General features: G+C 33.8%; 1 protein-coding gene across 5 annotated transcripts in view; it reads right to left on the reverse strand.

Annotated features, from left to right (window-relative positions):
• Positions 1 to 4204: 4204 nt before the first annotated feature.
• Positions 4205 to 14710, reverse strand: part of ARHGAP12 (Rho GTPase activating protein 12) — a 106450-nt gene continuing 95944 nt past the window's right edge. For 3 of the 5 annotated variants that reach the window (XM_054592216.1, XM_054592244.1, XM_054592210.1), the window contains 7 exons: positions 12455 to 12557; positions 10996 to 11112; positions 9251 to 9349; positions 7912 to 7989; positions 7682 to 7816; positions 7349 to 7451; positions 4207 to 6466 (listed from right to left, as the gene is read on the reverse strand). In XM_054592216.1, the coding sequence (XP_054448191.1) occupies positions 6292 to 6466; positions 7349 to 7451; positions 7682 to 7816; positions 7912 to 7989; positions 9251 to 9349; positions 10996 to 11112; positions 12455 to 12557 (810 nt within the window). In that variant the 3' untranslated portion in view covers positions 4207 to 6291. Of the gene's footprint in view, positions 6467 to 7348; positions 7452 to 7681; positions 7817 to 7911; positions 7990 to 9250; positions 9350 to 10995; positions 11113 to 12454; positions 12558 to 14710 lie in introns of all 5 variants that reach the window. The other 2 variants (XM_054592226.1, XM_054592234.1) reach the window with 2 other exon arrangements.

Below are 14710 nucleotides of genomic sequence, written 5' to 3' on the forward strand. Positions count from 1 at the left end.
ACGGGCACTTATGAGAGTGGTAAGATGGGTAAGAATGTTCACTGTTACTGGCAGTGCTCAGGCAATTAATTTGGTTTGTATGACAGATCAAGGCAGAGGCACAGAGTGGACAGCTATAAAACGTAGCCAGTTGTCAGAGACATGACATCAGATCTGGTTTCCTAACATAAAGGGTTGAATTCAGGGAACCTCATAGTCAGAACTTGTCATCCAAAAATACTGGATTCCCTCTTAGAAAAGGCTTAGTTTCCTTCTCAGCAGAGGAGTGTTGGCTTCCTAGAGGCCTTTGATTCCTCTTTAAATTCCCCCTGTGCAGGGAACATGACGCTTTGGACACAAGGGCCTCAACAAGTCCCAGTGCAGTCTCTGTGAGTAGCCACTCATCTGATCAGCTAACATAACCATCGACTGCTGAGACAGAGGAGGGGAGGGAAGATAAAGGGCCTGCAAAAGAAGACACAGCATAGAAGTGTTTCGGGTTTCAACAAGAAGATGGGAGAATTTGTGAGTTAATTTTACTAGATTGCAAAGCTTCTTCACTTTATGATTTGCTTAAGCCTGAACTAAAGCACTGTGTCAATGGGAACTACTATACCACCTACCTAGGAATTTTAATAGAAATTACTTTAGAACTAGAATTTTAATAGAAAGCCTTTATAACAGGGTTGAAAATACATGAGTAGCACCTTCTTCAAATGTGTCAACAATGCACATAGTAAGAGCTCTGAAAAAATACTGAACACATTTGGCCTGGGATCCTTACAATAATCATTTTGATAAAATCAAAAACTGCTAAATCACCATGTACTCTATGGCATCTGCGTATCACGTCCCTTGTCTATACCTTAGCTGGCAGCTGGAGAAATCGTGGACAGATCTACTGAGGTGCTTTGAGGCTACCAACAATTTCCCTGTATTTGTGGCTATATTTCAGCTCCCATTTAAAGGGAAATTTTGTATGTTGTTCTTCAAGATCTTCACTGCTTCATGCATGGCATCATTAAAAATCTGGCATCAATACAAGGTGAAGTAGCTTGGATCCCAAGGGAAAGTTCTAATACGAACCATTTCTTTCATTAATTGTTTAGACAGTTTCTAAAATAGTATTTTAGAAAAATCTTTCCTACTTAACTGAAAATTCCTGAAATCTAAATGTAAGAACACTATGACATAAACCTCAGAAATGTTACCTAATAGTATAGCATTCCCAAATTTCTCAGAGAACAGTGTCAACTGAGGCTTTTTTAAGCCACAGTTCTGGTTTATATCAAACTGAAGGCATCCTGATTGGAGTGGGATTAAAAGTCAAATCATATTTACCACCCTTCCAACCCCCAATGTGAGAGCATATAGCAGGACAAATAATCAAAATTTGGCAGACCTGTTATTAGAAATGTATCTCTCTCCTTGCTTTTAAATTCTTCCAGTGTCATATATCTAAGAGACAAGCATGAGAGAGACCTTTTATAGGTCACATGTATTCCTGACAACTAACCTTCTAAAACAGTACTGTTCAAAACTTTCTGTGAGGATGGAAACGTTCCATATCTGCACTACCCAATGTGGTAGCCATGAACTGTCACTATTGAACATTTGAAATGTGGCTATTGTGACTAACTGAATTTTAAAGATTTATTTTTCATAAAATTTAAAGTGCTACAAGATAATTTAAATGGTGGCTACAGCAGTGGACAGCACAGTTCCAGAGCACAAGTGAAAGCATATGTCCACATTAACTGAAGATTAATGTACACAGTGGCGTGCCCAGAAATGTCAGCGGGTAGAAACAGAACCATTGATGTCTGATTATTTGCCAAGAAGGGAGAAAATGCTGGCTTATTATCTCTGTAACTAGAACTTCAGAGGAAAGCAATACCAACCCTCTGCCAACCTGTTTCGTTGAAGATGTACATGGTATATACATAAAAGAGAAAACAGAAGTTTCATTATGCCACATCGATAAAAATTAACTAACCTGAAAACAGATGCCCATAATAGGTAGACAAGTTACTTGTTCCTCAAATGATATTAACATGCCAGAATATGCCTTACTTAAATTTACCAAACTTAAAACAACATAAACTAATCAAGATAATTCTTCCATTCAGCCTTAAGTTATCATTTTGTGCCACTGACCATATGGCCTTAAGCATTCACAATAATTCTGGACTTCCCTAAAACGAAACTGTTAATGTGAGGGTTCCTATTGGCCCTGCTTCATCAACTGATGAGACTCAGTTTTACTTCAGTGCCTAAGATTCCCATTTCTCTTGCCTAAATATAAATAATCTCTCAAAATGCCCAGGAGAATAAAGGAGGCCTAGAATGCAATGCTGAATCTCCACCAGGTACTCTATCCTGTCCTCAGTGGTTTTGATTTCTCCCTCTGCAAAGGCCCTGCTGACAAGAGCTCCTACGTACTGCTCCCTGCTCGTTCTGATAGCACTGCGGACTTCATCAGCGTTACAAGGTTCATGACAGCACTACAGGTTTCAAAGCAATTGCAGTGTGAGCCACAACTGTTAGAACCACATAAAAGATTTGGCTACCAGAATTAATAATTAAAAATCTTAACCAAAATTCCTTTTCTGGAAACACTGAGAGAAGAAGTAAATTAAAGGTGTGGGGGGTGGGGTGACAGGGAAGGTTGATGAGAAAAACTGAGGAACCAGGCTTTTCTAAATCCATATCGCAGTGGTTACCTTGGTCCGTAAGTGCTCTGTTTATGAGAGTACCATGAAAGTGCTCTTTTCTTTCCTTTTTTCCTGTGGGAGAGGGAAGCAATGAAGGAAATGAAAGAGTTCATTTAAGTGCCATAGTCACATAAAGCTAATTTGTAAAAGCTCAATCCAGCTGAATATATTAACAGCCACCACTGGTTCACAAAACTTCAGTTGAGAAGACTAATTGAGATTCTCCAGGAGAACTGCCTTGTCTGTAGCAGTTACAGAATGTCTCATTAGGCATCTGTCCCTCCCCTTCTCTAGAATACGAGTCTGACTCTGCTTGCCTGGGTTTAAAGCATATGCATTTCCCATAGAGTCTAATGCACCATTATAGTGTAAGATTGTGGATTTTGTTCGGCAGCACTTTTACCCCCCCGCTTTATTTCTGGTTTCAAACTAAAGCTGCATTCAATAGGACTGTATTAATTATATTGCAATATTGTTTAAAAAACATAAACAACTATGCCCCACCTCCAGGACTGTAACATGCAGGCTACTCAAGTCTCTAGTTAACACCTTTTCTAGCTCACACCAGAGAAGTGCTTTCTGTAAAAGAGGATCATTAAAGTCGATGGCTGGAGTTTGGAGACTAGTAAACTCCATACAATCTTATTTTCTACCCATTTTTAATTCTATATTTAGAAGCAATATTTGAGGATGTGACCTTTATCAGACCATGAGAACATGATGCCCATTTGACTTTTTATTTTCCCATTTGACTATTTTGTTCTTTACTAAAATGATATGCGGTAGGCTTCACTGTGTACTTTTTTTTAAATGCATAAAAATGTTGGAGAAATTAGTGTCATGGAAAACTACTTCTTTACTTTAAATATTTAATTAGAGGCCTCTCCCATGAACTGAAAAAAAATCTCTTGGCATAAACATGGAATAACATTTTTTCCCTTTCACTGCTGCTATCTAATAGCTAATATTACAGGTTTACAAACACACACAGAATCAAAAATCTCAAGGTCTCTGCCCTTACAATTATCAATGAATTTTCATTTGTATGAAAGCCATGGCATGTAGGTACACATACTCATTTACACACACACACATTTACATACATATGTGTGTGTGCATGTTTATGTAACACATCTGCCTAAGCCTCAAGTTTGGCTTAATTATTCCATTTGTGCTTTTCACTTAAGAAAAAAATATCTATAGATTTGCCTGTCTGAAAGGTAACATTTTTTCATAAATATTTCATAATTAACTTTTTCAAGTAAAAGGTGAAATTTCTTACTGCTTTAAAATTTAAAGTATTTTTCTTCTAACTAGAATGTAATAACATATTTGAATAAATTTTTTCAATTTCTAACTACCTTTCTTATGATACGCTGAAGTAAATTTAGTAAATGAAATTCCACTGACAGTTTATTTCAGCCTTTAATATATTTTCTACTAAAACTCAAGCTGTTGAGACAGGAAAGTATTACTGGTTTTGTTATTACAAAAAACAAGTGAGAAATTTTAATTCACAAAGGATGAAAACACAAGACACTGATCTTACTGTGCATACAATATTACAACAAACTGATTAGCTATATATAGACTAATAAAACACTTAAGACCACATACACACATATGTACTTTGAAACAAGAAATACAGGACAGTATTAATCACTGACACATCTATAACTATTGAGCGGAAGAATATCACGGATTTGAGTCTAATTGTTTCCTGGCACACGATCACTACATAGGCCAGTCCTAAATCATGTTGTATTGGTAAGGATATCTTTAGGCAAATATAAACATTCTCTTTGTAGGTTTATTCTCCTTGCCCAAAACAATTTGCTTTTCCATAGCTCGGTTTGTCATCAATTTAACAAGATCACAACAACTAACAATAGTTTTACCACAAAACTCAGGTGAGAGGTTTTTAAGATAGATCATACAAAAAATATTTGTTCCCAAGGCAGGCAATCTATAAATTATAAATGGAATTCTAAGAAAAAGAGATTGTCATAAATCATTCACTTTCAAATAGTGATGAAGAAATAAAAAACTGGGTGGGGTGTGGAGGGTAAACGAGGCATTGACATGGAGAGGGTAGAAAAGATGTAAAATGAGGAATATATATTTGCCATAGAAAATATCAGATTCAGTTGATTTTTTAAATGAGGTATGACAGTAAATGCAAAAAAAAAATTAAAAACCAAAATAAGCATTTCCAATGGAAAAAAATCTCTACACCTCTTATAGTTTTCTTTATTCAGATTAGACATTTCATATACAGTAGTTAATCTAGAAAAATACATTTTAAAAAATTTTCAACAGACCATGCTCTCTGTAACAAAACCTTCCAAACCCTGTTTTTATTGTACAAACCAATCTACATTAGTAATGTATAAAGAAATTCTCAAATTTAGCAATGTCATTTCCTATCTGACATCCATCTAATTTGCATATAGGTTTCCACAATTCATACTGCAGAGTTAGAATTCTGTAATAAATTGTTTTCTAATGTACTCTGTACATATTAAATAACCTAAAAGGCTCCTCTTGTAGTGCATTTACCATTTAGCAAGTCTATTCAGAATTGTTCCAGTACCATTTGCATTACAGTGATTTGCCTGTAAATGTAATTAAAAGCTAAAAGTGCACACAGTTAACTTTCTCAAATAACAACTTATTTTGGAAGGAAACCTAATATTCACAGAAAAAAAATTACCAATATCATGATTAGAAATGTGGGGTCAGAATGTCCTCTGAGGCTATACAACACAATTATATACATAAACTGAAGAACATTAAGTCTTCAGTGTATATTTACATAAAATAATGTCTGTTTCCACAGGGTCATACCAAGAATTCAGTATGGCACTAGATATAATTATGATTGTTAGCTAAGTCAGTGTAGCATAGACAGCCCCAAAATACCCTGAACTGAATTATGCTAGATTCAACTCCAGTATATCACAGTGTTTTAAGTAATATTAGTGTGCTGCTCAAACAAGCAACTAAGATAGCCCATAAGGATGCTGTGCAACCTGGGAAAAGACAGCAAGCCTCCGTCAAGGAATTATGTCTGGGTTATAATAAATTTTAGCACTTAGACTGCAATGCATGCAAAAACCCTGAAAAAGAAATACACAGTTTTCAAAACAGATATACTTCATTTTGTTTAAAATGCCCAGGAGTGATTTCAAAATAACTGAAAGTATTGTTCTATCAAGTGATGAACCTAACGAATCACGGGAAGAAGTTCTACATTATCCAGTTTGAGGAAAAAAAAATGTAGATTTCTTACCAAATTATCCAGTGTATATGACTGGTTAGAATTGCAAGTTTTGATTTTTACTGAAATTCAGAGTACGAAATGCAAACATTCAGGATAAAATTAATTCAAAATCACACACAGTTATACCATCTTGCAACAAAGCAGCAAATATGAGGGCCTAATACCCATCTTGACTCTTCCAGTCCCTTCTGATCCCTCAAAAAAGTGCAAAATCAAAGAGTCACTGCTTGGTCCAAAAACAAAATACAACATGTATAAGGATTTGAAATCTGATCGAATCCGGCTCCTATTCCACAGGTTGTCTTCAAAAAGAAATCAACGTCCGAAGATGGAATTAATTTCCAGGAGAATTAATTCTACAATCTGGTTTTGGTAGACAGTATGAACGGCAATATTACCAGTCTCTTTCTCTGGCTTTAACAGAGTGGGACCAAAAACAATTGCTATACTTTGACAGGTCATTCGGTTTTTTTCTCCATTTTCTATAACTCTAAGGGGGGAAAAATATATTGTTAAAAGAGAAAATTTTTTAAAAAGAGGTAAATTCTTCAAATTGTATTACAACTATTAACAGTTTGCATTTAGAAATGAAAACTAATGCTCATTTTCCTAAGGTACACATGAACTATTTAGCCAAGTAGAATTCAGTCCAAATGCCATGTGAAGCTCTCTTCTGGATAAACACAGCTGGAAGACATAATTATACATACTCTAACGAATTTATATGTGTGGTATTTTGGCTTAGTGTTTAAAATAAGACAAACTTAAATATGAGTTACAATTCAGGTAACAATGATTACTCCACTAGGGTGATAGGGAGAAAAAATTTCATTAGGGCACAGAGATTAAACTTTGATTTTTACTCATTTTATGGTTTGTTTGTTTTTTTTACTTCTCTCTCACTGAGTCATTTATTTTAGTATTCTAGTGGTCTTTCAGAAGGAAAAAAATTAATTATCAAGGTAGCTACATAGGTAACTTAGAGTAATGATGGCTTTATTTTAAGGTGATTTAATAATCCTCATTTAATAACCAATCTCACCTCCACATTAACTTTAGCAACAATTTTTGAACACCTACTACATGTTTTCTAGGCATTATAGATATTTTATGTATATATTTTTATATATATAAAGCACTCTATATATAATATCTCCTTGAATGTGTTCATTATACCAAACTATTTTATCTACGAGGAACTGAGGCTCTAAAGAGCCATTTTTTTCAAGTTGCAAAGAAAGTAATAGCACAGCTGGGACCTGAACCTGGATTTGACCCCAATGGCACACCATACCATGTCTCATAACTGTGCAGTTCTCTTATTTTTTGTTTTCCTAATTACGGTTTCTTTTTTGTGCTGAGACTTTTTTACCTTTTGAGATGTCTAAAAAGGATCTGCATTGTATCCTGATTCGGCTTTGGCAACTGTTTGATTAGGTCCTTAACAGCAGCAACTCGCTGTCTTGGTTCTTGTTCTGAAAAAAGATAATAACTAGAAATATTGCATGAAAACTAAAAGTAGTGACAGTTTTGAGCCTGATTATTTGGTGATATATAGTGACATCTGGTGGTCACTTTTATAATTTCTGGAGTAAATAATCCACCAAAAAAAACTTAAAAAGATAAAACAGAATGCAGTGACTTAATCTGTAGAGAGGATTTTCAGCATCTAGGAAAAAAAATAGAAGTAGAATTACACACTTACTAATTGCATTCACAAAATCATTAAAGTGAATAAACGTAAAAAGAGGTTCCGGTAATTCTCGAAAAAACATTTTCAGTGCTCCAGTGATGACATGAATATCTTCCCATTTACTATCATTCAAGTCCAATTTCTCATCTGAAAAAACAGTAGAGATAGAAAAAATTTTATTTTACTTTAATTCTAGCAGTGATGAGTGATTATTTTGGATATAACAACAGGGAATATCTTACCATGATTGACTGCAAATCTCAGTTTCTGAATCACTGCAAGGTTGCCACTTACTCTGTAAATCCCATCAACATCCAAACCTAAGAGACAAATAATACTTTTAAATTTAAAGTACTTGTTTGCCTCTTCTAAAGATGCCTAAATGTTTCAGAATTCTTGTTAACATTCACCCTAACTCAAATGGGCAAATACTCTTTTCCTCTGAACGGCTTTTTACAGCTGCCTGACACAAAAGGGGTGGAGATTCACTCTGAATTCTGTTTAATAAATAGCAACAATTCTATTTTATCATGTAGGCTGTGAATCATCTCAAGGAAATCACCTCATTAAACTTTAAATACCAACAACAGAAGATAAAGTTCTACAGACACCTGGGGATAGTTCAACAAGAAAGCCAGTAGATAAAATAAGCCCACCCATTTTTTTATATGCCATCTTATAATGTAAATACACATATTAAAGCACTCTCTTAAAAATGTCATATTAATATTGCTTGTAGTAAATTTAATACAAGCTAGCAACTAAAATAATGGTTCTATAAAAGCAATTGATAATTTGAATACTTAGCAATGTCTTTTTTATGTGAAATAGAATCATTTCAAATTCACGCAATTAAGCCTAAACATTCAAATATTCATTACATGATAATGTTGTACATATTAAACAAAGCTATTCATTTAACTTCAAATAAAGGCAAGTAGCATGGTGTCTGTACTGTCATGTTGACAAGCAGAGTCAGAGAGATCTGTAACTGGCAGAAATAACAAATTATGCAAATATTTTAAATGAATAAGATGTTTTTGATGATATACAGATATATAAGTTAACACAGTCAAGATATTAATTTATATAAAACTAGTATAAATATTGTAAACATTTAAGAATTAACCAAAATACAAATTAGTTTGTCTTATTTTATAGTAAATGACATAAAAAGGATAACTATAGTTGATTTAAGTTTTGAAATATCTCATTTTTATTATAAAAAGCAGCTTTCTCTTAGTAAACACAATCTCCTCATATCTTCTACATTGTCAAATTGTTTAATAAACTCAGTTTCATAATCATTGCTTCTTCATTTTAAGCAAATAAATGCCAACTCCAAATGGTTTCAAAGAAGACCAATCAGAAGCGCTGGACATTTAATAGATGCCTACAAAGGTTTTATTTTAAAACAGGTATAAACAAGTAAGTTTTTTTTGCAAACAAGAGTTTTCTTAACATCTTCTGACTGTAAAAAACTTTGGGTTGCATCACTCAAAATCATAAAAATCCTAAGGATTTTGATGGCAAAACAATGGGTTGGTATGCTTAACATTTTAAAAAAAATCATTTTCTTACCATATTCTTCAACATGTTCAATGCATAATTTCACAAATTTTGGCACTGTGCCATTCTCTCTCTGACAAAGATTAGCAAGATTAGCTCCAAATACCTGATCTGAAAGAGATTTGTTTTTAAAAATGAACCACTTCGCTAAAATTTAGTTCACAAAATAGCTAAACCATTCACAGTACAATAGAAGCCATTCAGTGCATCCAGAATTGCTTACTGTGGCTTATACTTCATATGATCTGCACTCTGCCTACCCCCTCCCTTCCAATTTCATTTCAAATAACTGTTCTTCTTTACTAAATTCCATGAACACCCCAACTTATATCTGCTTGATAACCTTACTACTTTCTACCCCATGTGTAAAGATCAACATGCCCCTAAATTCAACTCCTTCCAACCTCATTACTCCTGGTCTCATCTAAATGTTACCTCCATAAGAAAACTCTCTGAGCATCCTACGTATCACTCAGTCAGTCGCTTCTATTTTATCATGATGTTAGATTCTTCATACTATACATCACACTTTTAAGTTAGCTTGTCCATCTCTCATTTTTATGTTTCTTGAGGGCAGGGACCTTGTTATTCTTGAACACAAACAGATATTCATGCCTAGCACTTAGTAGATACTCGAGTACTCAAACAAGCATGCACATGTCCATCCAGTGCCAACACTTGATTACACAAAATATATTTCAAAGGCTGTTCTATTAATTTTTCTACCCTAAAGTTTTGAAATGCCACATTTGTGCTAGGCATTCAGGAAAACAAAGAAAGTATCTGATGTGGTGAATAACACCATAAAATGGCAACTGTTTATATTTCACAATGAAAAGGCTCTGGTGAACAAACCAGCAGCCCTTTAATTTGTCAGTTGTTTTTTAAAGTTCTAAACTCAAAATGTTAAATTTGTATGCATTATCTTTAAGTACCTGTTTGTCTGTAACTCTTACGGTTGCCAATCTGAAACACTTACTTAGTCGAACTCTTCCTAGAAGTTTTAAGTATCTTTTAAATAAAACCCTCTTGTGTATTTTAATTTAGACGCTTTCCAAACAGATGCTCCAGTGATGGTCAGCCAGAAACTTCATAATCAGGAACATATATATCCTTTACCTATATCTTTATTTACAAATAACTATCACTGTTTTCAGTCATGTATTTAAAAATTTTACCTTTGGAATTAAACATGCTTTTGAGAACTAAAGGTATACAAGTATATTGTATATTCTTTAAAATCATATTTGGTAATTCTAAAGAATGCTTTATTACAAAGACAAGATCCTGTAAAATATGGTGCTTTTACTGAAATAACAAATACATAAATTAGGGAAAAACACCTTAAACTAATTTTTAAATTACCTTACCTTAAATGAGAACTGAAAAGAATCAAGAATAAAACTGCTTGTTCAGTATTTTCCTGCTTTCTACTGTGTTAATGATTATTTAAAATTTCTTCTGATCTGTGCATCTCAAAACTAAAAATCATGTCTTCTAAAAATCTGCCACCCATCTGATCACATAAATGTAGTCAGTTCCTCTTGTACAGGGTTACTAAAAACTTAGTTTGGTATTTATGTCTGCTCAATGCTTTAGTTAAATTTTAATTACTCAAATGTATCTTAATCACTGAACTTAAAAACTTTATGAATAAGAAATAAGAATATTTTTACAGTTTCAAAATTTTTCCGTTTTTAAATGTCTTATTTCTGATTATGGCCAAGTTCATTACTATAAACATCACTTCTACGTACCTTTAATATAACCTTTTTCACGAACAGCTTGCAAAGTTGGCCGCCGTGTAAGAAACTTCTTTAAGTTTTTCTTGGTTTTCTTTTGTTCTGAAGAATCAATGCTAGACACTTTCATGGCTTAAAACAAACAGATATTAAGCACTTCGTAAAATAAAAACCTTCTGGAAAAAAGTATTTTCACTTAACACTCAATATATTAATCTCATATGAAAAAAATCACAGTATAAATTCAGTTATTCTAACTTTAATATGGCTTAGAGTAACATGTGAAGACTCAAACCAGCATAGACTCAATTTCAAAATGATAAATCAAACAAGACATTTCATTTTTAATCACTAAGCACTGACCACAAATTGTACCTTCTATGGTGTATGTATCAAGGCATTCCTAAGTTACTCTAATTTATAAGTATAAATTCACTATTTCATAAATGATGTAACATCTTCTTTGACTCTTTATCAGTTTTAGAAGGTAAAAAAAGACCAGCAAAAAAAAAAATTCATAAGACATAAACAAAAAAATTCCTATTCTTCCCTAGCCTTACTGAATGAAGGTGAGAGGGGGCAGTGGGGCGGGGAAGAGTTCATAACTAGCTGTAGTTTTGGCTAAGTGTCATCATCATTATCTGTACTCTGAACTAAGAATACTCTGGAAAATGTTCTATATTGCCTTTAATACTGATTTCTTTTTTGATTACAATAGCAAAAATTCAAAAAGTAAATTTCTTGAAAAATAACTACATCTGAGGAAACAATATATTAGTAAAGAATTACAATGATAAAATTTTTATCTATTTACACTGTTATATGGTGACAATGTCAGTAATAGGCCTAAACTTCACTGGAAATATGTGGATTTGTTAAAACAGATTTAATAAAGTTCAGAGTCATAGCTAATAGCCTATTTAAACAATGTAATTCACAAGGGGCCCACATGAGACAATGCTATTCCTAAAATTGCTGGCTTTAACTCTGGTTCTTTACATACGTATGAGCTGGAGCTAGGAATGCATGCAGCTGCACTCGCAGAGACATATCCTAGTCCCGAGACAGCTGCCTGGTGTCCAGTACGGAACCACTGTATATATCCCATGACCTTGGACTTTTTAAAGTGTAAGATTCTATCTAGAATCATAAATAATGACTATATATTTTTAAATCAATAGAGTTCACCTTCCTAGAGACCTCAAAAGAAGTTTATCATAATATTGTTTTTTTCTTTTGAAGTATGGCAACATTTCAAAACTAATGCTCTAGGGATGCACACAATGAGGCTGAACAGTAACGATGAGTTAATAAGGAGAGGACTGACACATTGAGATTACAAGCACTTAACCTTATAACTTTTTTACAACACTGGAGATTTCACTCAGCTTTTACATATTCATTTAAAATCTTTGAAAAGCAAAGAGAATAAGTTCACTCAAACCACCAGCCAAATAAAGAAAGAATAACTTACAACGAAGTTTTTTAGGATCCTTATGGTCCTTTTCTTTATCATGCTTTTCTATTCCTGGTGAATCCGGTACCTCCTCTTCAATTGCTTCTTCAGTTTCTACTGTCTATGGGTTAGAGATTTCCCAAACACACATTACTTTTGATACTACCTTAGAGTAAAGAGCACAAGATCAGTGACTGGCTCTCCCAAATGATTTTAGGGAACTAAGTAGCATATATACAGCAGGTATGATTTAGGTATCTGATGAACCATTTAAAATATTCTTTCTTCTCCTTAGATGGCACTAATTCTGAATCCCCCAAATAAAACATTACTGATAAGTCACAGGACAAAGGGTTTACACTGACCATGAAGCAATCTTGCCTCACTTTGATCACCTGCATATTGAGTGACAGGAATAACAGTTAAGAGGTCAGACTATAATCTGTGGTGACACAAGATGAAGCTACATACTGAGAAAACAGCAGAATATAAAATAAAGTTGAACATCCAATGGTGCATTAATTTTTATACCAAGGAGCTTTTTAAATTACACTTTGTATTAATAGTTAATCATTACAGACTTATGAATGTTAGGGACTGCAAGATATACTAAGTGAGATCCTTATCAGTCTAACCATGACCACTTTTTGCAGGTTAGAAAACTAGACTGAGTTCTCAAAGCCAACCTGGCTTTGCCTTTCACACTGAGATACTTACTCCACCAAGAATTTATTTTTGTCTATAATGTAGGAAAAGGTTCAAACTTCTTGGATATCCAGTTGACCCAGCCTCATTTACTAAAAAGTTTATTCTTTCTCATTATGCTAGAGCATAATGTTCTATCTGGCATAAAGTGTCCAAAGGTAGGAAGGTCTGTTCCACAGATCTGTGTCTCCATTCCGGTATGGACACAACATTGTATTAATTAATATAGCTTTATGAAGTCTTGACATATGATAGATCAAGCCCTTGTACATTGTCCTTCAAAAATATCTTGGATATTGTTATCCCTTTGCATTTCTATACGAATTTTAGATTAAGCTTCTCAAGTTCCACCAGAAAATCTAATGGGATTTTGAATTGAGATTCAGAAGTCTCAAATCTAAATTTATAAATCATTTGGAAGTATATTATATTTTTACATTATTGAGACTTTTAGTCCATGAACATGATATAATTCTCATGTAATTATGTTTTCTCTAATATTTCTCAATGACATTTTGATTTTCCCTGCAAAAGTTTTGCAGCTCTTGCTACATTCATTACTCAGTCTCTTTTGTCACTCAGTAAACGGTACATATTTTATAATTTCATAGTCAGTAATATACTCCTCTCTTTTCATTTGGTTAATTCCCGGATCCTACAGGCTTCAATTTTAAAAACAAAACCCTTTTTCTGCAAGGTCTTCCATGAACGCTACACTGTTAGTCCCTACTTAATCAACATATGTTGTGCATCCCATAATGTCATAAAAACTCATCACATGTCATTCTATGAACTGTTCAGTTGTCTGTCTTGAATAATCTTCTGTCTTTACTGGGAAGCTCCATATAGAGAGGTGTGGCATCTGGCTGCATGGTGCTCTATCCCCAGTTGTATACAGCATGCTCGGATTTGTCAAATGAATGCAGCCAGACTTGCTTTCAAGAAATAGTGACCAGATGACTGTGACTGAAGTTGAAAGCCCATATTGGGTAGAGTGGATGGCCCACCTGAAAAGGCAGATTGGGCTCAGGTTGTTGAATTTTAATGGGAGTCTAACAGAAGGTTTGTAAGCAGGAGAGGACTGTAGAATTGACATTAGGAAGTTTTATATAGCAACAGCATTAAGGATGGATTGGCAGGACATGAGATGAAATAAGGAAAACTGTTTAGGAGGTTACTCTTATCTAATATAAACATATAAAGGTCTGTGCTGGTTTCAGCAATAAGTGGAAAAGAAGGAACAAGATTCAGAAATATTATACATTATTATAAACTGCAAAGGAAGAATATTTATACTGTAGATAGATTGGTAAGTCAAGTGCTAGAAGTAAAAGTTAGATGAAAAATAAGTATACTCTGATTCCAAATCTGGGTGCTCTGAACTTCAGTGAATCATAGAATTTTGGAGCTTGAAAGGATACTTAGAGACAATCAAATTCAAACTCCCTGTTTTCAAATCTTAATAAGATCACAAAATATTAATTATGAGGTTTCACCTATAAATTCTCTCAAAGACATCTTAATCTCTACTAAAACCAGTCACTTAGAATTTTTTTCTGCCTTCATTTA

This window comes from Pteronotus mesoamericanus, unplaced genomic scaffold (assembly GCF_021234165.1).
Source record: "Pteronotus mesoamericanus isolate MK-2021 breed Mesoamerican mustached bat unplaced genomic scaffold, CSHL_Meso_final contig_130, whole genome shotgun sequence".
In the NCBI taxonomy this organism is placed as follows: domain Eukaryota; kingdom Metazoa; phylum Chordata; class Mammalia; order Chiroptera; family Mormoopidae; genus Pteronotus; species Pteronotus mesoamericanus.